Source organism: Trachypithecus francoisi, unplaced genomic scaffold (assembly GCF_009764315.1).
Source record: "Trachypithecus francoisi isolate TF-2019V2 unplaced genomic scaffold, Tfra_2.0 Lachesis_group11, whole genome shotgun sequence".
Taxonomy (NCBI): Eukaryota; Metazoa; Chordata; class Mammalia; order Primates; family Cercopithecidae; genus Trachypithecus; species Trachypithecus francoisi.
Window position 1 is genome coordinate 103,568,006 of NW_022681456.1, and position 26,460 is coordinate 103,594,465.

Genomic DNA, 26,460 nt, shown 5'->3' on the forward strand with positions numbered 1-26,460 from the left:
GGCAGTTCCTCAAAATGTCAAACATGGAGGTGCCATGCAACTCAGTCATTCCACTGCTAGGTATACACCCAAGAGAATGGAAAACACATGTCTACACAAAAACCTGTATATGAATGTTCAACAGCATTATTCATAATAGCCAAAAAGCAGACACAACCCAAATGTACACCAATTAATGAATGGATAAATAAAATGTGGTATATTCATAAAATAAAACATTTGGCAATAAAAAGAAATGATAAAACACTACAACAGATGAAACCTATTGAAAACATTACACTATATGAAAGAAAACATATTGCATGGTTCCATTTCTATAATATGTCAAGAATAGGTAAATCCAGAGACAGAAAGATTAGTTGCTGAAAGGGGCTTGAGGATGGTTAAGGGGGGAATTCTATAGCAACTGAACTATGTCTCAATAAAGCCATTATTAAAAAGAAACAACGGCCCGGTAGCAGTGGCTCACACCTGTAATCCCAGCACTTTGGGAGCCCGAGGCAGGCAGATTGCCTGAGTTCAGGAATTTGAGACCAGCCTGGGCATCATGGAAAAACCCTGTCTCTACAAAAATACAAAAAAATTAGCCAGGCATGGTGGCACACACCTGCAGTCCCAGCTACTGCTCAGGAGGCTGAGATGGGAGGATCACTTGAGCCTGGAAGGCAGGGATTGCAGTGAGCCGAAATCGCGCCACTGCACTTCGGCCTGGGTGACAAGGTGAGACCCTGTCTCAAAAAAAAAAAAAAAAAGATACAAGGAATCAATACACCATCAAAATGGGCAAATGACAAAATATAAGTGTTTTGCAAAGGAATAAATCCTCAACCTCACTAGTATTCAAAGACATACATATTTTAAATATAAGACAAATTTTTCAAGTTGACAGGCAATATGTAGGTTGGTGAGAGCACAGTAAAGCAGGCCTTCTCACAATCTGATGGTGTTATATTTTTTTTACGTTTCCTGCAGGAATTTTACAATATATATATCAACAAACTTCAAGAGCTATATATCCTCACAGTTCTCCTTTCAGGAAGTTATCTTAGGAACATCATTAGAAATACATACAAATATTAACACCTAAGAATATTCATTAAAACATTTTTCTAATAAAGAAAACCACTACAAAGCCTAAAGGTTCCATAATACAGATAACTTAAATTATGGTAGATCTATATTATGAAATTATTTATGTATCACTTCAGTCTCAGAAAGAAAGCTAAGTTTGAAGTGATCAACATTACACCCACCAGATTCAAACACTGTCTTGGTACATAACAGTCTCTCATTTATATGTTATTCTACGTAGCCATTAAAATTAAATTAGGTTGGGTGCAGTGGTTCACACCTGTAATTCCAGTGCTTTGGGAGGCAGAAGTGGGACGATCACCTGAGCCCAGGAGTTCAAGAACAGCTGGGCAACAAAGTGAGACCCCGTATCTACAAAAAATTTAGGAAAATGGGCTGGGCACAGTGTCTCACACCTGTAGTCCCAGCCACTTTGGAGGCTGAGGCAGGACAATCGAGCCCAGGAATTGGAGGCCACATTGAGCTATGTTAGTGCCACTGCTCTCTGCCTGTCAGACCCCATCTCAAAAAAATTCAAATTAAAATTAAAGAATGTTTAATATTATTGGGAAATGGTTAATTCTTGTTAAGTAAGAAAGAGACTGCTGAACACATACAGTATCATCCCATTAATATACACAAAGGCAGGCTGTGAGTATGTACTAAAATGAGCTACCATAGTTAACAGTGGTTACAAATGGTAGATTTATGGGCAATTTTATAATTTTTTTTTTTTTTCGAGACAGAATCTTGCTCTGTCGCCCAGGCTGGAGTGTAGTGGCGCGATCTTGGCTCACTGCAACCTCCACCTCCCGGGTTCAAGCAATTCTCCTGCCTCAACCTCTAGAGTAGCTGGGATTACAGATGCCCACCACTATGCCTGGCTAAATTTTGTATTTTTAGTAGAGACGGGGTTTTACCATGTTGGCCAGACTGGTCTCGAACTCCTGACTTCAGGTGATCCACCTGCCTCGGCCTCCCAAAGTGCTGGGATTACAGGCATGAGCCACCATGCCTGGCATATAATTTAAAACTTGTATTTTCCAAAATTTCTGTGATAAATATTACAGTTTTATAATCACACATATCAAGTACATTTTTTTTTTTCTTTTCTCGTTATTTTTAGAGATAGGTTCTTGCTATGTTGCCCAGGCTGGTGTCAAATTCCTGGGCTTAAGCAATCCTCCCACCTTGGCCTCCCAAAGTGCTGGGATTACAGGCATGAGCCACTGTGCCAGCCACCAAAGACATCGTTAAATAATGTATTATAATGATTCTTATATAAAACAAAAAACGAAAAAAACTCTTACTCTTAAGACTACTACTCGTGCTCTGGGGTTCCGAACAGATGGTCCGGATGAAACATAATCAGTGCTGTCAATTTCAACTGGAAAATGCTTCTCACATTTCTCATCACTGTCCAGTGCGGCTGGCCACTCAGTGCAAAAATCTGAGAATAAAAGAAATAATTTCAATTACACTTTTGCAAGTAAATTCTCATTGTAATGCATAGTACTAGGCAATACCAAATTATTGAGATCATTGCCAGGTCACATGAAAGAACAGATTCTATTCTGCACTTTACATATATACCATCATCACTTATCCCTTTTCCTATTAGGTACATCCTAAATTAGGCAATTTAATTAGGGAATTCTTTGGATATTTCAGGTTTGATGGCAGTGGTATTTTCAGTTAAAAGGGGACTGTGCCTTGATGGAAGCTTATTATAAGCTTTGCACATATCTGTTATTGGACAGTTTACTTCCTCCATACCAACTAAAAGCAAACAGTTCATAGTACCCAGAGCATTACTGTTTTCAAAAAAGTAACAGATAATATTAATTACTAAAGGTTACTAAAGATCAGCTGAAAAGAACTGAAAGCTCTCAAAGAGCCCTAAGAAGAAACTGAGATGGAGTTAACAGTCGTTTAGAAATCTGGCTGAATAGAACCTCAACTCAAACAGGTACAAAAGCCTAAGCCCTTAAATGGATTCTTATAAGAACTGAAATTTCTTCTTTGTGACTTCTATGTGCCAATGGGCTAAATGGAAAGAAGAAAGCCTTGTCTTCATATCTGGGCAAGACAGCATAGACAGGAAGTGGGATTGGGTCTCAGACCTAGGTCACAACAGGAACTCCAAGCACTGTGAACATGCCTTCTTGTTATCTTCATAGCATGTTACCTTCGTAACACAGAAGTATAAACTCAGGCCCTGAATAGGAAAAAAAAAAAACTTAAAGGAAAAGAGGTAGCTCCCAGCCTCCTCCAGGTATCAGAGCTGATTTCATCTTAGCCTGTTTCAATCAAGTTAGCATGGCAGAGGACTTTCAGCTTGAGATGAAAATTTCTGGCACTATCAGGCTGTCCACAATGGAAATCTCATTTCTTAAACAGCCTCACTCTACGAACAGCTAAAAGTAACTGGTTTTTTGGGTCAAACATATTAGACTGCATACATGCTTCCTCCAAACAAGCACAACTGCAGAAGAGGCTGGTCATAATTTCACAGGCAGACGTGGGAGCTCTTGTAGGTGATAATCTAAGGGACAGTGAGAACTATTTTGCCAATAACATTTCCTTGGGCTAACAATTTTCTTATACTAACAAATTAAATATAGTTGACTTCATTCCTTGAACACTGTTTAAAAGATCAATACCCAGTCGTTTTGAGGGGAAAAAAAGTATCTTTGCAATTAACATCATTTTAACATTTAAAAAATATGAACAGAACAAGATTGTTGAGGCTGAATTTCATTCCCATCATGAACTTATTCCAATACCCTGCACTACAAGATGCATCACTGCCAAGCACTTTGTAAGACAGACTAGTTTGGGGAATTTTGTGAGCTCTTGGGTTTGCACTGACTCTTTTTCTTTTCTTTTCTTTTTTTAGAAACTATGAATAAGTCATTTCAATCATCAAATAATAATTACAGTTTTAAAATTAAATTACCTAAATTATATGTCTAAAAAAACACAGCCAAATGGAAAATACGTAACAGATTCCTATTAGCCTTTACTCATCTGATAGGTAGAGCAATAGACGAGACTTTGGAAGACCTTGGTTTGTATTTAACTTCTGCCACTGATATTAAAGTTTTGGTAAATTACCTAACTTTCCCGTGCTTCAGATTTTCCATTTGCAAGTTAGATATAAAGTCTGAACTGACCTACTTTGAAAGAAAACTGAGAAGTACTTGAAAAGCTTTTGAGTTATTCGGAAGATGCAATCTAAATCCGGAGACTGGCAGCAAGTGCAAAGGGATAATTAAGGAAAGAGCAAGACACTCATTTAAGTACTATAAAATAGAATGCCACTCTTCTGAATGTGCTGTATGAAAGTCTTTCATTTAATTTTTTTAAACTTATTTTTCATTTTTATGTTTTTTTGAGACAGGGTCTCACTCTGTCGTCCAGGCCCACCTCAGCCTCCAGAGTAGCTGGGACCACAAGCATGCACCATCACATCCCAGCTAATTTTTCAATATTTTTGTAGAGACATGATCTCACTATGTTGCTCAGGATGGTCTCAAACTCCTGGGATCAAGCAATCCTTTCTCCGTGGCCTCTCGAAATGCTGTGAAATTAAAAGCATGAGCTAACATGCCCTGTCAAAAGCCTTTCATTTAAAAATCAGGAAGTATTACAGAAATATTTTATTAAAATTACAAGTTTCTAGATTATAAACACACATTTAAAAAGAAGAAACATGGAATTTTTCACAGTGCAATGCCATTTGTTAACTGGCTTTATAGATGATCAAATAGTAATACATGATTTGTGCCAAACGGGACACAAATTTGTTATTTTATTTTATTTGTTTATTTTTTGAGACTGGGTCTCACTTTGTTACCCAGGCTGGAGTGCAATGGCGCGATCTGAGCTCACTGCCGCCTCAACCTCCTGGGTTCCAATCCTCTCGCCTCAGCCCCCAAGTAGCTGGGACTACAGGCACGTGCCACCACACCTGGCTAATTTTTTTGTATTTTTTGTAGAGATGGGGTTTCACCACATTGCTCAGGCTGGTCTTGAACTCCTGAGCTCAAGCAATCCACCCAACTCACTCTCCCAAAGTGCGAGCATTACAGGTGTGAGCCACACCCATGCCCAGCCTGGGACACAAATTTGGAAGTGATGAGTTTTAGTCTAATTCCAGGCCCAAATGCATAGAGAAACACATACTCTAAAGGGATAGAAAAGCATCCCAATGTCCTAAAGTAAAAGACCAAACAAATGAAACAGATCTTTCCTCCCTCATTTCAAGAGTAAGGTTATTATTCCTATGTTTCAGGACCTCTTTATATAGTCTTCCTTATATTTTTAAATGGAAGGCCCTTTGAAAAGCTCAAATTTAATCATAATTATGTTTACCACTCCACAGCTCCTTCCCAGCATAATCAGGATACTTGTGAAGTGTTTCTAGGTTTCATATTCTTTCCTGAAAAGCCTTAATAAGTATACTGAGCATGTACATACAACACCTTTAAATCAGCATGAGTATATTAAGACTTTATCCAAAGGTACCAACTCCTGAATTAATCTAATCAATCATAACTATCAATCAGAACTTAAATTGGAATATATACATAATTATAAAAGCATACACAAAACCATGAGTTAAAAAATATTATTTGCCTTCACCTCCATGCATGTAGAAAGGAGGAGAAGCAGTAACGTTAAGTACATGAAATCTGTTTATACCTAGGAATCAACAGGTTTTCAAAATCAAGAAATCCAGAACTGAAGGTATAATCATATTCCAGTGATTACTTGTTATTTTATAAATACACATACACACTACAGAGAGTATATAAGTATATATAAATATATATACTATATGTAGAGTATTTATTACAAATATAAACATATATACATAAATAAATGAGGGGCTGGTAAAGAAAGCATATAAGGCTAGTGCTTTTTCATCATAAGCTCTTTTACTATTTGATTTACCACATGCATATGTCATTCATTTTTTAAAATTTTCAATAATTTCTTTAAGATAATTCTTCTCTGTGAAGTATCTGCAACATTTACTTCAGTCTTCTTATGTGCATGTTTGTTTTCTTTTTTTTTGAGATGGAGTTTCCCTCTTGTTGCCCAGGCTGGAGTGCAATGGCGCGATCTCAGCTTACCGCGATCTCCGCCTCCTGGGTTCAAGCGATTCTCCTGTTTCAGCCTCCAGAATAGCTGGGATTATAGGTGCCTGACACCATGCAAGGCTAATTTTTTTGTATTTTTAGTAGAGACAGGGTTTCACCATGTTGGCCAGGCTGGTCTCGAAATCCTAACCTCAGTGGATCTGCCCACCTCGGCCTCCCAAACACCTGCTCGGATTACAGGTATGAGCCACCATGCCCAGCCTTATGTGCATGTTTTCTAAAACTCAATAGTAAGTCCCTAACCTACCTGTGAACAAGGATCATGGTTTCTAATTATTATTCCTAATACCTTGTAGTCGTTAGCAAAAAAATTCGCAGACTTGACATGTACCAACTCGCTGAAAACAACTTGAATATAAGGCTATACAGTATATTAGAACAGAGATTCTTAAATTTATGTTCGAAGTCAATATAAAATTCATATAAGAAAATAACCACTTACCTTTAAGGGCTTCACAGTGCTTTTTAATTGCTACAGGAGTCAAATGCAGAAAATTGGGAATCTTAAATAGAGAAAGTTAAAGGATAAATTAGCTAAATGTCTTAAAAACATGAAAAAGATAGTTTTCTCATAAAACTAAATCACAGGCCCAGTAAAACACGCAGTAAATAAATGCTGTTTTTTTACAATATTGATTTTCTGTCACAGATGTTGTCAATTCAAGAAATATATTTCTTAAAATATAGATTCAGTACCAAGTAATTTACAGTGATACCTGGGTTTGTCTTCAGATCATATAAATCTTTTGTCTTTTACCAAGCATCTTATAATGACAATCATAATGAAAAAAACTAAACATCATTTTTATAGTATTCTTCCTGCCACAAATCTACAGGTATACATGTATATTTCCTTTATAAAACTGAAAGGACTTAAGGTCATGGATCATTGTTTGTTTTTTTGCTTTTCTTTTTTTTGAGACAAGGTCCCGCTCTGTCACCCAGGCTGGAGTGCAGTGGCACAATCTCAGTTCATTGCAACCTCTGCCTCCCAGGCTCAAGCAATTCTCTTCCCTCAGCCTTCCAAGTAGCTGAGATTACAGGCATGTGCCATCATGCCCGGCTAATTTTTGTATTTTTAGTAGAGACAGGGTTTCACCATGTTGCCTAGGCTGGTCTCGAACTCCTGGCCTCAGGTGACCCGCCCGCCTTGGTCTCCCAAAGTGCTGGGATTATAGGTGTGAGCCACTGTGCTCGGCCAGGATATGGATCATTGTTTAATCATCACAAGTCCCCTGGACTGCATAGCATGACAGTATTTCCACTTTGTACATAATAAACATTTTATGAACTAATAAGTGAAGCTAGCAAATCTTAACTGGATAGTTTAATGAAGTTAGGAATATATTTATGATGACATATTAAAAAGCTAATGAATCATTCATAATGTGAATGAAAATTCAGGAAAGTCAGAGATTTGATTCCTTCAAATAAATAATTAGCATTTATTAGGTCATTTCTTGAATAAAGTTAAACACCTAAAAGAGTTTAAAGGCTCATTTGGAAAGAAAGTGTAAACAAGTCGAAAGTTACTACAAGAACTATGCCAGGTGTCTTGAGGGCTGATCAGAAAATGTTTTTTGTTTTTGAGACGGAGTCTCGGGCTGTTGCAGTGGCGCAATCTCGGCTCACTGCAACCTCTGCCCCCTGGGTTTAAGTGATTCTCCTGCCTCAGCCTCTCGAGTGGCTGGGATTACAGGCATGCGCCACTACACTTGGCTCATTTTTTTGTAGTTTTGGTAGAAATGGGGTTTCGCATGTTGGCCAGGCTGCTGTCCAACTCCTGACTTCAAGTGATCCACCTGCCTTGGCTTCCCAAAGTACTGGGATTACAGGTGTGAACCACCACAGCTGGCCAGAAAATATTGTTTTAATCAAGAGAAAATAGGCACTGAAAACTGGGATTTGGGGATAGGCAGTTTCATTTACTGTACTTTTTGGTTTTTTCCTTTTTATACATTTTAAAAATGATAAACTCTAGTGTTGAGGGGCTACTTTTAATAGATCACAGTTATAGACTTTTATTTTTGAAACATGAACGTATAAACCTCAAAAATCATAAAAGGAAAAAATAACAGACAATTTGCATGGACTTACATAGGCACAGTTCCATGCACTTTGCATACGTTAGCTCAGTTAATAAGCTTATTCAATGACACCATCACTACAAATAAATGACATGCATTAAATGTTTGGATTTTTATGTTTATTAAAATGTCATTTACAACCATTAGCATTATTGCAAATATACTGCTACTCTCTCACCCAGTAATTCTCCAAAGATCTCTTTGAACAAAATTGTCTTCTTTTATTCAAAGAAAACATTAGTTTTCCTTGATGTATGCTTTCTTGTGTCTTCACATTCCCATTTCTAAATTTCATTTCCCGTCTCCAGCAACACAGTACCCATTCTCCCTGTTCCCATCACCTTTTAGCAAACTTTTGTTTTTCAAAGACTCTCATCTAATGGAAAACAGTTCATTTTCCTTTGTATAACTTTCATTGTATTTAAGAAACCATCTAAGATATGCATTCCCAGACTAAGCATTTATATTTTCTTTAAAACACCGATCATAAATAATTATACATGCTATCAAACAAAGCATTTACCTTAACCTATTTTGCTTCAAGTAATACAGTTAAATTTGGTAGACTATAATAATAATACTAAATAATATTCTACCTTTATAGACAGAAAGAATTTAAATTCTTTTTTTTTTTTTGAGACAGAGTCTTGCTGTGCCGCCTAGGCTGGAGTGCGGTGGCACGATCTCGGCTCACTGCAAGCTCTGCCTCCAAGGTTCACACCATTCTCCTGCCTCAGCCTCCCAAGTAGCTGGGACTACAGGGGGGTCCGACACCTCGCCCGGCTAATTTTTTGTATTTTGAGTAGAGACGGGGTTTCACCGTGTTAGCCAGGATGGTCTCAATCTCCTGACCTCGTGATCCGCCCACCTCGGCCTCCCAAAGTGCTGGGATTACAGGCGTGAGCTGCCGTGCCCGGCCCCTCTTTTTAAACTGGAAGTTTTACCTCCCAAGTCTCAATCTCAAACTAGGTTATTTCATTTTTCTTAATTCCACTGGAAAGATGCAATATAGAAAAGATATGATAGGCTGAGTGTGGTGGCTCACACCTGTAATCCCAGCACTTTGGGAGGCTGAGGCAGGCATATCTCTTGAGCCCAGGAGTTTGAGACCAGCTTGGGCAACATAGTGACCCCTGTCTCCAAAAAGAAGAGATACAATAGAAAAAGGTCACAAGGGAAGCCACAAGATTGACTAATTACATTCTTTTTTTTTTTCCTGAGACAGAGTCTCACTCTACTGCCCAGCCTGGAGTGCAGTGGCACCATCTCGGCTCACTGCAACCTCCACCGCCTGGGTTCAAGCAATTCTCCTTCCTCGGCCTCCCAAGTAGCTGGGATTACAGGCGCCCACCACCACATCTGGCTAATTTTTTGTGTGTTTTTAGTAGAGACGGGGTTTCACCATGTTGGCCAGGTTGGTCTTGAACTCCTGACCTCAAGTAATCTGCCCACCTCGGCCTCCCAAAGTGCTAGGATTATGGGCATAAGCCACCGGGCTCAGCCAACTAATTACATTATTGAATGCCTAGGATTCTTTGAGTATCCTTTACCACTGATAATCCAAATCAACTCCTATTATTATCTGGTGTTGTATAATAATATACCTATTCTATTATTTTAAAAAATTTTAATTAAAATACAGTAAGCTGCTATACACTGAACGCTGAACCATAAGAGAGTAGAAATAGGGGGGAAGATCAGCATTTATTTCTATGTAAGTCTGAGTCAATGAATCAGCAATTTGTCTTACCTTTAAAAGTTCTAGATTTCCCTCCTTTGTCATGGGCACGCCCTTTTTTACCGGATAACCCATTCGAACAGGAAGAGGTACTGCAGAGGGTTTAAATGGTGCTGCAACTGGGTAAACACTAGGCCAGTCCTGGTCAACAGCCATTTTCTCTGTCCTAGGAGGTAGTGCCTAAGAAATATAAAATCGTTTAGTATTTAAATATAAAAACATTCTTTAATTTTTAAAGAATTTTAATTTTAAAGCAAAAAGCTACAATTATAAGAAATAGAAACAAAATTGCAACATATGTAAAATCTGACCTCCTACAAAGCTGCTGCTGTCCAAATTTTAAAAACAACACTAAATATAGCTAAATATCTCTGCACCATCTCTTCACACCCTCTGGCAAGGATCCCCTTTAATATCACATTTTCTTCACTAAAAATTTCTTTAGACGTTCAGCAAAAATTTTTTCATTTGGCTTATGAAAGGGTGAATTAACAATACATTTTGAAATAATTTTTCAAACTTCTCTGATGGAAATCAGTAGCACGAGGGGGCATTAAGTCCTTAGAAGTAAAAAGAAAAGGAAAAAATAATTAGGGTTAAACTGATTGAATAAATACATAATGAAAGATTATATGACTCCTAGGCCCAGAGAAAAACTAGTACTTGATAGCTTAGTCAATCACATTAACATTTATTTTTCATGGCATCAAATACTAGGGGATGGCCCACATACAAAAGTAGGGTTTATAGTGGCAAAATTCAGCCAGGTCCCACCTACACAATATCAAAACCAGCGTAGTTGATGTCCTAGAAGCAGGTAATAGTCCTGAGGAAATGACTGCTCTTGATTATTGTAATTTGATACCATTTAACTTCCAACTAATGTGTCTCTGTTCTGACACTATGCTGACCAACTGACCTTATAGTTTAGATTCCTCCATAGAAGTAAGGAATCCAAATGTCCACAGGGTGAGACTAAACTAGTTAGAATACGGCCAGGTGCAGTGGCTCACCCCTGTAATCCCAGCACTTTAGGAGGCCTGAGGCGGGTGGATCACCTGAGGTCAGGAGTTCAAGACCAGCCTGACCAACATGGTGAAAACCCCTCTCTACTAAAAATACAAAAATTAGCCAGGCATTGAGGTGCGTGCCTGAAGTCCCAGCTACTTGGGAAGCTGAGGCAGGAGAATCACTTGAACCTGGGAGGCGGAGGTAGCAGTGAGCCAAGATTGCACCACTGCACTCCAGCCTGGGCAACAGGAGTGAAACTCTGTCTCAAACAAATAATAATAAATAAACAAACTAGTTATATTAATGCATAAGTCCCAGGCTGCAGGACTTAAGATAGCATTAGAAATTGTTCCACATTCTGGTTTATACACCTGTTTCCTGGGAGTTCCTCAGTCAGTTGACCTCTCAAAGATGATCTATTCTCTGAGTACTGACAAAAAACAAAGACTAACCTCTGCCAGGGCTATGGTAATCATCCAGTAAACATGACCTTGTGAAGTCTTCTCTGGCAACACCCTTCTGCCTTATAATGAGTATCTGCCTCATTTTAGAACTCTAGAAACCATTAAGACAGTAGAGTATATGAACTTTTTACCTTTCTTCTTGGAGGCCTTTCATTTCTGGATGTTCTTTCTTCGGTACATAAAAGAACACAATAAAGGGAATTTTATCATGTCAAGTTAGTTGTTCAACATCAATCATGATCCCATTATTCTAATTTAAGGTATTCTGTAACATAACAACGAAACAATTTTTTTTTTTTTTTTTTTTTTTTGGTAAGCTCAGGGACCAAAATCATCTTAATGAAGACTAAAAACTGGAAACACAGGGAATCTTGGCGTGTCGCCCAGGTTGGGTTGCAGTGGTGTGATCTCAGCTCACTGCAACCTCTACCTCCCGGGTTCAAGTGATTCTCCTGCCTCAGCCTCCTGAGTAGCTGGCACTACCGATGCACCCCAGCATATCTGGCTAACTTTTGTATTTTTAGTAGAGACGGAGTTTCACCATGCTGGCCATGCTGGTCTCAAACTGCTGACCTCAAGTGATCCACCTCCCTCAGCCTGCCAAAGTGCAGTGGGCAGGTGTGAGCCACCATGCCCAGCCCCAATAAGGAAAATTCTATAGTTATCTGAATTGCCGATACAGTGAATTCATCATCTAAAAAAGGACTCTTACAGAGTCTGTCAAGTAAGACAACTTTTTAACAAATAATTTCAATTAAGCAATAAATATTATGAACACATATAGCAGGGAACTAAACCTAGTCATTTAGTTGGTGTGATGGTGAATTTTTTCTTTTTTTTTTTTTTGAGACAAGGTTATCTCATTCTCACCCAGGCTGGAGTGCAGTGGTGCAATTTTGGCTCACTGCAGCCTCAAACTACCAGGGTCAAGTCAATCCTTCCACCTCAGCACCCCAAGTAGCTAGGACTAAAAGCATGAGCACACCTGGCTAGTTTTTGTAGAGACAGTGTTTCGCCATGTTGCCAGGCTGGTCTCAAGCTCCTGAGCTCCAACAATCCACCCATCTTGGCCTCCCAAAGTGCTGGGATTACAGGGGTGAGTCACCGTGCCCAGCCATGATAGTTAACTTTAGGTGTCAATTTGACTGGATTGAGGAATACATAGACACATGGTAAAGCATTATTTCTGGGCATGTCTGTGGGGATGTTTCCAGGAGAGACACACATGTGAGTCAGTGGACTGAATGAGGAATACCTGCTCTCAATGTGGGTGGGCATCACTCAATCAGCTGAGGGCATACAGAGAACAAAAAGGCAGATGAAAGAACATATTCTCTCTCTCTCTCTCTCTTCTGGACCTGGGACACTCTTCCCCAGCCCCTGGACATCAGAACTCCAGGTGCTCCAGCTTTTGGACTCCAGGAACTTGCACAAGCAGCCCCCTCAGTTCTTAGGGCTTCGGCCTTGGCCTGAAAATTACACGGCTTCCCTGGTCTGAGGCTTCTGGACTTGGACTGACATGGGCTTCCAGCTTGCAGACAGCCTATTGTGAGGTGAGTCAATTCCCCTAAAAAATCCCCTGTCATATGTCTATATATCTACATCTACATCTATCCTATCCTACGTCTACATTCTGTCTCTCTGGAAAATCCCAATACAGTTGGGGAAAATCTCCCTGAGAAAGTGTACTTTAAGCTAAAACCTGAAAGATGAGCAGGACATAGCCATGAAGACAAGCAGGTGAGAAAAAGTGTTTTGACAGAGCAAGAGCACATGGAAAATCAAAGTGAACAAATTCAATATGGCTGAAGTTTAAGAACAGAACAGAGAGAGACAGAGATAAAAGAGGCTGAAGACACTTAACAGGCTTCTTAACTATAATGCATCCTTGGCAGAGCTTTTTTTCTTTTTTTGAGATAGGGTCTCACTCCTGTCACCCAGGCCGGAGGACAGTGGTGCGATTACAGCTCACTGTAGTCTCAACTTCCCAGGCTCAGGTGATTCTCCCACTTCAGCCTCTGGAGTAGCTGGAACTACAGGCATGCGCCACCACGTCTGGCTAATTTGTATTTCCAGTAGACACAAGGTTCCACCATGTTGCCCAAGCTGGTCTCCTGGGCTCAAGGGATCCGCATGCCTCCACCTCCCACAGTGCTGGGATTACAGGAATGAGCCACCATGCTCAGCCCCTTGGCAGGGCTTTTGATTTTCTTCTTCCAGTCTTCCCAACTCGTGTAAATGGAATCATCATTCATCCAATTGCTCAGGACAAAAATGTAACAGGATTTTTTTGAGACTTGTCCTCAAGCCCCACATCAAATCCATCAGTAAATCCTACAAACTTTACCTTCAAAATATATTGCAAATACAACCACACCCCCTTCTCCACTATTACTTTAATCCAAGTCACTATCATCTCATTTTGACTACTGCAACAGCCTCCAAACACGTCTTTGGCTTCCACTCTTACCCCAGTAAAGCAGCCAGTGATCTTTTAAAAATGTAAATCACATTATATCAGTTCCCTGTTCAAAGCCTTCTGATATAAAACCCAAGCCAAAAATCCAAATGAAATGTCTACAAACTCTGGAGAGATAAGATCACTACTTAACTAACTCTCTGACATCTTATACTACCACTCTCTCCTCTACTCACACTTAGGTCCTGCCATGTTGCCCTTCTTCCTGTTCCTTGATCACACCCCTCAGCTTGTTCTCAACTTTTGGCCTTTGCACTTATAGTTCCCCATGCCCCAAATGCTCTTTCCCCAAATCTCTGCATGGCTTGGGGCCCTGTTCAAATGTCACTTCCTCAGAAAGATCTTTCCTGACTACCCTATGGCCACTACTCCCCACAAATCCACCATTCTCAATACTCTGCTTTATTTTTCTTCATAGCATTAAACCCTATCTGACATCTTATTTAGTTGTTTGGTTGTTTGTACTCTTGACTTCCCCACCTTGCCGTATCCCCGGTGAGTGTCCAGAACACTGCATAGTATACAATAGGAGTAAAGTATTCCAAGAATGAAATAAGGAAAATTAAAAACAGACAAGTATTAGACCTATTAAGAGCCAGTATTTAGGATTAATGAATTTATACTTTATCTGAAAACAATGGGTAGATCTTGAACATGGGAACAGCAAGACAAGATTTAAGTTCCGAAAACCTCTTTTGGCTGTTGTGAGAATTCAATGTAGGAAAGCAAGAAGGGAAACAGGAAACGGAAAAGAAACTTGTAGAAATGAGATGGTCATCGGAACTAGATAGTTGGTAGTATGAGGAGAGTAAATTAGAGCTATAACAGGAAGTAGCACAGGTAGGATTCGCCGATTGTTTAGACTCACGCCAGCTCCTCCCAACGCTCCCGTCACTCCAGCCACACTTCTATCACAGCGCCTCTCACTCTACATAGCACTTCTCCGTTAATAAATCTGTATTTTCCACTAGACTCCTCCGGGGTAAGCACGCTATCAAGCATCCCTATAATTTCTATTAAATGAAGTTCATCAACGCCTGTTGAATGAAGGCCGCCCATTTGGTGGCCTGGAATTCAGAGCAACAATTTGTTCTAGCACAACCGTATGACTCTCTTAATGTTTGGGGAAATCCACGGTTCATCACTGCCGATGCCCGATAAGCAATACAGAGCACCAGTAACCTGTACCAGGGACTGTGGGCGGGGGCAACACAGGAGCAGGTCACGGGGAAGGGGAATGTAAGCTTTCTGAGCAAACGCCCAGAGCACCCAGGGCACAAACAGGCGGCTAGGAGCCGGGCAACGCCGGCGCAGAGCACAGACCTACGTCCACGGCTTTTCTACCAGACTGGCCTGGCAGCGGACGCACCGGCCTCCCTCGAGCGGTGCTGGCCCAGCCACCGCGGCACCCCTCATGGGGCCGGTATTCCGCTGTTGCACCTCCCCCAAAGCCCGGAGAAGACGAGACAGATACTCACTCAGGCCAAGTTTCGAGACCGGAGTGACCGGGAACACGGCGGTGGAGAATGCACGCAGAGTCCTTGCCCTCGACCGCAGAGACAGCCATGCCGGGAGCGCGACGGCCGCCATGACTGCGAGGACGGCAAGCCGGAAGGGACCAGCGCCGTTCAGCGTCAGGGGCGGGCCTGGGGCGACTAAACGCAGGCTTCCTGGGCTGGCACCGCACTAGCGGGGAGAAACAGGAAACACGTGGGTCTGCGCACTCAGAGCCGAGTCAAATGTGCAGGAAGATACCCCCAAACTGAAAGAAGTAATGAAAAGAAAACAAAAAAAATTCTTAAAACTCCAGTGAATCAGTTCGTAGAGAATTGCAGATAGGGACCATAGGGATGGGGGTTGCGGCTCACTGAAGGCAGGCGTGGTCTGGGTGGAACCTCAGATCCAAGAGTCAGGCAGTCTACCCGAGGGACTCCTAGTTCTTTATAATTGCTGCTTTTCTACATTTACTTGGATTAAAGAAATCTTCAAGTAATGCAAGTGATATGCGCCAAGGGGAGAGAAGCAGCATCCTGAGCCAGAGTGCTTGAGTTTCAAACTTGACTTCACCATTTCTGGGAGATACATGATCTTAGACAAGTTAGCACAGACAAATGTTTGTGTACAGCATTGGCATACAGTGAACACCGCGTGTACATAGCCTATAACTTTTAGCTATATATGGTTAGCTTGTTGTTAGATCAGGTTAGAATTACAGAAAGTCAGAACTCATCAGAACCTAGAAAATAAACCTTTAATGAACACTCTTATTTTCCACGGTAGGATGGATTAACATACATGGATTAATAAAAATATTATCGGACGGCTGAGGTAGCTTGTGCCTGTAATCGCAGCACTTTGGGAGCCCAAGGTGTGTTGATCACCTGAGATCAGGAGTTTGAGACCAGCCTGGCCAACATGGAGACGCCTGGTCTCTACTAAAAATACAAAATTAGCCAGTTGTGGTGGTGAGAGGTGACTACATGCTAGCAGCCCTTGATCTCGGCACCTCCTCGGCCTCGGGGTCCACTCTGGTGGCGCTTGAGGAGCCCTTCAGCTCACCATGGCACTGTGGGAGCCCCTCTCTGGGCTCGCTGAGGCCGGAGCCAGCTTCCTCTGCTTGTGGGGAGGTGTGCTGGGAGAGGTGCCGGCGGGAACCCTGGCCGTGCGCCGGAATCGCGGGACAGCGGGAGTTCCGGGTGGGCGTGGACTCGGCAGGCGCTGCCGGCCAGGGGCAGTGAGGGGCTTAGCAACCGTGCCAGCAGCTGCAGAGGGTGCGCTGTGCTCGAATTCTCACCGGGCCTCAGCTGCCTCCCCGCTGGGCAGGGCTCCGGACTGCAGCCGGCTGTGCCCAGCCTCCCCCTGCCCCGCCCTCGGTGGACTCCTGCGTGGCCTGAGCCTCCCCCGCTAGCACCGCCCCCTGCACGCGGTGCCGGGTCCCATCGACTGCCCAAGGGCTGAGGAGTGGGGGCACACAGCATGGGACTAGCGGGTAGCTCCACCTGCGGCCCTGGTGCGGGATCCACTAGGTGAAGCCAGCTGGGCTCCTGGGTCTAGTGGGGACTTGGAGAACCTTTATGTCTAGCTAAGGGATTGTAAATACACCAATCAACACCTTGTGTGTAGCTCAAGGTTTGTAAATACACCAATCGGTAATCTAGCTAACCTAGTGAGCTGTTTAGAACTTTTCTGTCTAGCACTCTTGTGCCTAGCTGAAGGATTGTAAATGCACCAATCAGCACTCTGTGTCAAGCTCAAGGTTTGTAAAGGCACCAATCAATACTCTGTATCTAGCTTGAGGATTGTAAATACACCAATCAGTACTGTGTATCTAGCTGACCTGATGGGGACTTGGAGAACTTTTCTGTCTAGCACTCTGTGTCTAGCTGAAGGATTGTAAACGCACCAATCAGCACTCTGTGTCTAGCTCAGGGTTTGTAAATGCACCAGTCAGTACTCTGTGTCTAGCTCAAGGTTTGTAAATACACCAATTGGTACTCTGTATCTAGCTAACCTAGTGGGGACTTGGAGAATTTTTCTGTACAGCACTCTGTGTCTAGCTAAAGGATTGTAAATGTACCAGTCAGCACTCTGTGTCTAACTCAAGGTTTGTAAATGCACCAATCAGTGCTCTGTGTCTAGCTAACCTAGTGGGGACTTGGAGAACTTTTGTGTCTAGCTAGAGGATTGTAAATGCACCAACCAGCACCCTGCCAAAATAGACCTATCAGCTCTCTGCAAAATGGACCAATCAGCAGGATGTGGGTGGGGTCAGATAAAGGAATAAAAGCAGGCTACCGCAAGCCAGCAGTGGCAACAGGCTCAAGTCCCTTTAGACACTGTGGAAGTTTTGTTCTTTCACTCTTTGCAATAAATCTCGCTGCTGCTCACTCTTTGGGTCCATGCTGCTTTTATGAGCTATCACACTCACTGTGAAGGTCTGCAGCTTCACTCCTGAAGCCAGTGAGACCACGAACTCACCAGAAGGAAGAAACTCTGAACACGTCCGAACATCAGAAGGAACAACTCCAGATGTGCCACCTTTAAGAGCTGTAACACTCACTGCGACGGTCTGCGGCTTCATTCTTTAAGTCAGCGAGACCAAGAAGCCACCAATTCTGGACACAGTGGCACATGCCTGTAATCCCAGCTACTCGGGAGGCTGAGGCAGAAGAATCGCTTGAACCCGGTAGGCGGAGGTTGTGATGAGCCGAGATCACGCCATTGCACTCCAGCCCGGACAACAAGAGCAAAACTCCATCTCAATAAATAAATGAAATAAAATAAATTCTCTATTTTCTCATTTTAAAAATTATTTATTCTAATTTATTTATTATTATTATTTTTGAGACAGGGTCTTACTCTGTTGCTAGGCTGGAATGTGGTAGCACGACCATGGCCTACTGCAGCCTTGACTTCCCAGGCTCGAGTGATCCTCCTACCTCAGCCTCTCAAGTAGCTTGAGGCTACAGGCACGCACCACCACACCCAGCTAATTAAAAAAAAATTTTTTTTTTTCTAGAGATGAGGTCTCACTGTGTTGCCAGGGCTGGTCTCAAATTCCTGGGTTCAAGCAATCCTCCTGCCTTGGCTTCCCAAAGTGATAAGACTACAGGCATGAGCTACTGCACCTGGTGTATTTTTTCCATTTTTAAATTTTTTTGTAGATTTGGGGGTCTTGCTATGTTGCCCAGGCTGGTCTCGAACTCTCAGCCCTATGTGATCCTCTTGCCGTGGCCTCCCAAAGTGTCAGGATTAGAGGCATGGGTCTGGCCTATTCCCCTATTTTGTCTCAAAGTGACAAAATTATAACAGTCAAAACAACTAGAAATAAACAAAACCGATTCTTGGTAAGCATACAACCAGTAGAGCAGAGTTATGCAGGTGCCCAAGAATATTCTAGCTGTGAACATTCAGTGTGCCATGGACATCAATCAGTAAGGTAGAAGAGGGAGATAAATAGCATGAGATGGACAAGTATTTGTAATATTCATCATCATCATCTTTTCTGGACTTTTACCATCCTGTTATTGTTCCAAAATAGAAGCATGATGTATGAGTTTCCTAGGGGATTGGAACAAAGTACTGTAGACTGAGTGACTTAAAAGAACAGAAATTTACTCTCTCACAATCCTGGAGTCTAAAAAGTACAAAATCCAGGTGTCGGCAGGGTTGGTTCCTTCTGGAGGTTCTGAGGGAGAATCTGTTCCATGCCTCTCTCCTAGCTTCTAATGGTTGCTGGCACTCCTTGGCTGGTAGACATATCACACCACCTTCTGCCCCCATATTCCAATGGTGTTCTCTCCTCTCTTCAGACTATTTTTAAGATCAAAAGCATGGCCTTTTTAATCAGATGGAGGTGGAGTTTGAATCTAGGCTCTCGTTCTTTATGATTTGGGGCAAATCTACCTAACCTTTCTGAGTTTCAGTTTCAAGGAAAATGAGAGCAATAATATTTTTCTTAGGACAGTCATGATTAAAGGCATAAATATACGTGGTGGGCATTGGCATTAAGTGTAGGGTCAATGCAACAGCCTCTTTTTCTTGCAAGTTTGTATGTTTTAGTAAAGTGCAAGTCCTATACCATAGAAATTTAGGGACAAAAGGAGTATGATCATATTCATACTGTTACTAGCGGCAAATCTGTACAGGTCTGCAGCAACCTCAATTCTTGCCTCCTCAGAAGAAAGAATTTGACCTAGGAACATAGGCAGAAGGAGAGACTGAGGTAAGTTTTAGAGCAGGAGTGAAAGTTTATTAAAGAGCTTCACAGCAGGAACAAAAGGAAGGAAAATACACTGGGAAGAGGACCAAGTGGGTGACTTGAAAGACAAGTATCCCATTTGACCTTTGACTTAGGATTTCCTGGGGTGTGTGTCCCTTCTGCCCTGATTTTTCCCTTGGGGTGGGCTGTCTGCATGCACAGTGGCTTGCCAGGATTTTGGAGGGGAGCATGCATAGTGTGTTTCCTGGGGTTGTACACATGTTTACTTGAGGCGTTTTTCCCCTACCAGTTGAACGTCCCTTACCAGTGGAATGTCCCTAGAAGATCAAATACCAGTTAAATTCTGCCATTTTGCCTCTTAATGTGCATGCTTGTGCACACTCACCCCGCTCCTAAGATCTTACTGGAAAGCTGCTGATCACTAGTTTCAGGTTTTCTGTATCTATTGGGAGACTGCTTTTCCCTGGTGCTGGCTGCGACCAATTATTGTTTCAGAAAGACAGTTAATAATCACCTGATGGTCACCTGAAATTCCTGGCGTGTGTGTGTGTGTGTGTGTGTGTATAAGGGGAGCCCTTTCCTGCCCTGCTCATTCATAACTAGCTACCTGCTCTAACAATATTTCTTAATTTTTGAGCAAGATATTAAAGACTTAGGTCCCCATTGTACCTTGCTATGTGTTCTTTTGTTGTACTCTCTCCCTAAGACTAAAATGGATAGATGACCAGAGCTAGAGGAACCAGAAAAGTACTTATTGTTTTCCCTGGCATCAAGTACAGTAAGTTTCATTCTATAGTAAAAGTTAAAAATGTATTTGTAATGCTATTAATGCTATCAACAAGCAAAAATATCTGTCTTGCGCAGTGTAAAGAGTAAAGCATGTAATATCTTGCACATAGGGGTTACTAAGATTACATAATTTTTCACTTGGGAATGATCTTAGAGGTGTAATCATTCACTCATGATAAAAATCTTTTCTTTGCTGGGTGTAGTGGCTCACCCTTGTAATCTCAGCATTTTGGGAGGCCGAGGTGGGGGAATCACTTGAGCTCAGGAGTTTAGACCAGCCTGGGCAACATAGCAAGACCCCGTCTCTACAAAAAATACAAAAATTATCCAGGCATGGTGATGTGTGCCTGTAGTCCCAGCTACTGGGGAGGCTGGGGTGGGAGGCTCACTTGAGCTCAGGAGGCAGAGGTTGCAGAAAGCCGAGATAGTGCCACTGCACTCCAGCCTGGGTGACAGAGTGAGACCCTGTCTCAGAAAAAAATATATATATATTTTTCAAACTTTATGACCAAGTAATCTAACATATCATAGAAGCCAGGCTGGCTTCATAGACATACAACTTGCACTTAGAAGGGCCTGTGCTTGGCCTAATGCTTTGCTGTTGCTGTCTTAAAAATCTTAATAATTTTTGAACAAGGAGTCCTGCATCTTCAGTTTGCACTGGAACCTACAAATTATGTAGCTGATCCTGTGTAGAACAATTTTAAATATTAAGCTGTTTTACAATGGGTTATTATTATATTTAAACCTGGATTAATTCAATAAAAGCTACTTTTTAATTTTTATTTTTGTGGATACATAGTAGGTATATATATTTATGGGGTATATGATTTATATTGATAAAGACTTAAAATGTATAATAATCACATTAGGGTAAATGGTGTATCCGTCACCTCAAGCATTTATCCTTTGTGTTAAAAAGCTACTTTTAATAAAAACTAACTTTTTTTTAATTTTTTTTTTCTTTTTTGAGAAGGAGTCTTGCTCTGTCACCTGGGCTGGAGTGCGGTGGCACAATCTCGGCTCACTGCAACCTCCACCTCCCGGGTTCAAGTGCCTCAGCCTCCCAAGTAGCTGAGATTACAGGCATATGCCACCATGCCTAGCTAACTTTTGTGTTTTTAATAGAGACAGGGTTTCACCATGTTGGCCAGGCTGGTCTTGAACTCCTAGCTTCAAGTGATCCACCCACCTTGGCCTCCCAAAGTGCTAGGATTATAGGCATGAACCACCACACCTGGCCTTCAAGACTAACTTGTTTTATAGTAGGTGAACAAAGTATGTCTATTCACAAGTATGGTAGACAGTATGCAAATATAAGGTATAGGTATAGACTTTGCAACCTAAATGTCCATCAAAACAGTATTTGTTAAATCTATTATGGTGTATTGATATAAAGCAGAGTACTACTAATAGAGGCAGGACGCAGAGAAATCCTAAGCAGACAGTGGTGGGTCTCCAGTGAAACCCAACCTTCAAGCCAAGAACAGCCTAAAGCCCATGGACCAGAGGGAGAACTTCTATTCCTGTTTGCTCACTCTCTCCCAATTGGTTCTTTCTGAATAATGTATTTAACCAATCAAATGTTGCCTTTTCCGGTATTACCTACAGTCCAACCCACCCCCATCCTGTGCCTGTAAAGACCCCAGACTCAGTTGGTAGAGATGGGAGATGACCTGACTTCAGGGAAGAGACCTTCTGACCTCAGGGGAAGATGAACAGTCCTTCCCCATCCCCTCTCGGCTGAGAGCTTTTTCATCACTCAATAAAATTCTCCACCCTCACTATCCTTCAATTGTCAAGGGTGACCTAATTTTTCTTGGATGCTGGACAAGAGCTTGAGATCTGAGTGTGGGTACCCAGAAAGGCTGTCACACTGACCCTTTGCCCTGGTCGGCAGAGGACAGCCAACCCATGTGAGGCGGCCAGGAACTGACTGAGCTGCTAACATGCCACCATCCATTGGGCTGTGGGTGGCAGAACTAAAAAAGCTAATTAGCACACTAACACCCCTTCTGGGACTTTGAGGTCTTAGGCACCCTTGCCTGGGTGCCACTGCATTCCCCTCAAGGTGACACCACTGGTCTGGCTGTGTGTGGCCTCTGCACAAAGTTTGCTCCTGTGATGGCGGAGTGGCAGGCTGGACTCTGGACTCACTCATGTGCTCCCTCCCTCGAGGGGCTGAGTGCACTGGGCCTAGTAGACAGAGCGCCCCTGCTGGGAGTCCAGCAAAGGAGCCGAGAAAAATCCTGCAACACTACTTAAGATACATGGGCCCCAATACTGGTTAAACATTAGAATAATCTCAGGAGATTTTTTTTTTTTTTTAATTATCTAGACTCCCTCTGAGATGCTGATTAATTGGTCTAGATGTGTTTGGAGCAATAGGGTTTTGTTTTGTTTTTTGTTTACTTTAAGTTCTTCAAGTTAATCTAATATTGAGGCAAGATGGAAAACCACTGGTGTCAGCCTTAATAAGGATGAAGTGGATATAAATCTACTAGCATAGCAAATTGTCCACAATATATTGTTAAGTTTTTAAAAATGTAGGTTATAAGGCATTTATGGATTATATAATCTCATTTGTGTATTTTTTAAAATTATTTTTTGTAATACAAATTCTGGAAGGGTCAACAGCAAATCTGAAGCAGTGGATATGAGGATGGAGGAGACACTCCTGAAGACTTCACTTTCTCCATTTCTGTACTTGAATTTCTACACCAAGCATACAGCTTGAAAAAAATTAAATGAGTATGCAGTATTTTTAAAATCAACAAAAGCTTCACATTTTAATTTTCACTTGGAAAAAAACAATGGTGAGTCTGATTTATGGTTTTGAGCTGTTTATAACATGAATACTTACAATTTATACTAGTTTCTCTGAAATTTGGTAAGCTTACACTTCGGTATGTAAAATATTTTCACAAGCTTTGTCTCCTTTGAGTTACAGTCACTTGCCACATAAAGACGTTTCAATCAACCACTGTGCATATATGATGGTGGTCCCATGAGACTATAATGGAGCTGAAACATTCCTATTCCCTAGTGACATTGTGGCTATTGTGACATTACAGCACAATTACTTTTTTGTTTTATAAATTTAGCGTAGCCTAAGTGAACAGTGTTTGTGAAGTCTAAAGTAGCATACAATAATGTCCTAGTCCTTCGCATTCAGTTACCACTCACTGACTCACCCAGAGCAACTTCCAGTCCTGCAAGCCCCATTCGTTGTAAGTGCCCAATATAACTGTACCATTTTTTACCTTTTATATCTTATTTTAACTGTACCTTTTTTTGTGTTTAGATATGTTTAGATACAAATATTTACCATTGTGTTCCAGTTGCCTACATTATTGGTAAAGTAACATGCTATACAGGCTTGTAGCCTAGGAGTTATGCCACATAGCTTTGGTGTGTAGTTGGCTGTACGGTCTAGGTCTGTGTAAGTACACTTTATTATGTTAACAAAACAATGAAATTGCCTAACAATGCATTTCTTAGAACATATCCCCATTAAGCAATGCATGATTGTAGTTGAAGTCATTCCCACTTTACAAATAAGGAAACAAAGAGTTAAGCCACTTGACTCTGCTCTTATGAGCATTGAAACTCATATCCACATCTGAATCCAAGTTGCATGTTCTTTACATCACCTCCTTCTTGAGAGTGTACTCCACACAGCATTCCTGCAGACAGGGGTCGCTATACACCAAGGAAACATTAATTGACTACTGTAACCTCCCAGAAGCATTGAACGTGGGAACAGTTACTGCTTAACACTTTAAAAGATGCCACCTGGGCCTATTCATGCCCAGTTTATTGAAGGCAAAGGGCTAAAATGTTTTTTTCAATTAAAAAAATTGTATTTGCTTAGAAGTATTCAGAATATCAACAAAACAGCTGCAACTTTTTTTTTTTTTTCAATTACAGAGTGGTATTCAGTTAGCAGAACAACAATTATATCATATAAGCTGCAGCAGAGACAAATGAAGATGAAAAAACTATCCTCATATATAACTAATCTGTGCTATGCCCCAACAAGAACCTACTTTAAATTTCCATTCCAGTTACAACCCCCATTCTGTACCAGGCAAGATTAGTGTCTATTAAAAATATCACCAGGACGGGGCTATCTAAAGAGACATTCAGTAGTCTGTTAATTGCACAAAAAAAAAAAAAAAAAAAAAAAACCCGTAATGTTTACAAACAAATCTTACACAGCCTTACATTTCAATTTTTTTTCTTTAAAAGGAGTGAGTTGTATATGGGGTTTGTTAAATGCTTTATGGACAAGAAAAAACCTGCTACAACCAACTTGTTTATCATCATTTTCTTCTTCCTCATCCTCCTCTTTTTTTTTTTTGTTTTCCCAGCCTTGGCAATTCCCTTTGTTGCTACATGAGGCTTTCCTTTAACTCAGTCTGCTGCAATATCCTTTTCATATTTTTCCTTCAGCTTCGCAGCCTACTTTTCATAAGGCTGCTTGTCATCTGTAACGGTGTCATTCCACCTCTCTCCCAGTTTCTTTGCAACATCACCAATGGATAGGCCGGGATATTTTCCTTTGATTCGGGGGCAATACTCAGAACACAAGAAAAAAGCCAAAGGAGGCCTCTTGGGCTATTTTTTTTTTTTTTTTTTTTTTTTTTTGCCTCCCTTTCTGGAGGGATATAGGGTTTCATTTCTCTTTCATAATGGGTCTTTTGCCCGAGTTGGCCACGTCTTCAAATTTTCCTCTTTAGCAGACACAGTCCTCTACCTCTCTGGCACTTTTTAGAATACTCTGAGAAGGGGACAGCAGCATCTGGGTGCTGTTTCTTGTGCTCCTTCTGACAAAGGTGCATAAAGAGTGCGTATAACGACATTTTTGCCTCTGGGATCTCCTTTGCCCATGTTTAGTTACTTTTTCCTCAGTGAGGCACCCAGTCATGCAGTGCCTGTCTGGCAGTCATGTACCTTGACACTGTTTCTCTAAAATGCTTTTCTCCATCTTTTGATTTCTTTGAATAAAGGAAAGTCAAAGACAAATTTATTTCTGTCCTTGCATATATTCTTATTATTCAAGACATTTGGAAATACAGCAACTGATGGTTACATGTTTCAAACCCCACATCCAATCATCAGCAAATGCTGTACACTTTACCTTCAACTACATTCTAAATCTGACCTCTTCACACCTCCTCCTGTATGAGTGTGGTCCAGGCCACCTTTTTCTCTTATCTGGATGACTATGGCTTCCTAGCTGCTTACCTGAGTTCTGCTTCTCCTCTTTTTCTTCTACCATCAAGTCTCCCCCCAGTAATCAAGTGAGGGTTTGTTTGTTTGTTTATTTGAGACAGAGTCTTGCTTTGTCACCCAGGCTGGAGTGCAGCGGCACGATTTCGGCTCACTGCAGCCTCCGCCTCCTGGGTTCAATTGATTCTCCTGCCTCAGTCTTCAGAGTAGCTGAAATTACAAGCATGTGCCACCACGCCAGACTAGTTTTTGTGTTTTTAGTAGAGACGGGGTTTCACCATGTTGGCCAGGCTGGTCTTGAATTCGTGGCCTCAAGTGATTCACCCACCTTGGCCTCCCAAAGTGCTGGGATTTCAGGTGTGAGCGACCATGCCTGGCTGCAAGTGAGGCTTTTAAGGTACAGGTCAGTCAAGACATTTCTCTCCCCTATCACTCAGAATAGTTGAGTCCTTGCTTCAGCTTACAAGTTTGAAGAGCTTGATCAGTTTGCTGGCTACTTCTGCAAACTCATCTCCCACCTCTCACCTCCAGCTCACTCTGCTCTGTCCACGTCAGCTTCCTTTGCTATCCACATTCACATCCACTCCCATTCCAGGTCCTTTGCATTTGCAGTTCTTTGTGCCTGGAACACTCTTTCCCAAATGTCTGCACTGATGCTCAGTGTCTTCCTTCAGATCTCTAGCTAATTGCCCCCTC

At 41.6% G+C, this 26,460-nt stretch overlaps 1 protein-coding gene across 2 annotated transcripts in view; it reads right to left on the minus strand.

Moving 5' to 3' along the window:
* Positions 1–15,653, minus strand: part of MRPS35 (mitochondrial ribosomal protein S35) — a 44,132-nt gene extending 28,479 nt beyond the window's left edge. Inside the window, exons 1-5 of one of the 2 annotated variants that reach the window (XM_033222566.1) lie at positions 15,497–15,653; positions 11,671–11,708; positions 10,077–10,244; positions 6,682–6,742; positions 2,382–2,521 (exon numbers count right to left, since the gene is read on the minus strand). In XM_033222566.1, the coding sequence (XP_033078457.1) occupies positions 2,382–2,521; positions 6,682–6,742; positions 10,077–10,244; positions 11,671–11,708; positions 15,497–15,608 (519 nt within the window). In that variant the 5' untranslated portion in view covers positions 15,609–15,653. The remainder of the gene's footprint in view (positions 1–2,381; positions 2,522–6,681; positions 6,743–10,076; positions 10,245–11,670; positions 11,709–15,496) is intronic. The other variant, XM_033222567.1, reaches the window with a different exon arrangement.
* Between the last annotated feature and the right edge of the window lie 10,807 nt (positions 15,654–26,460).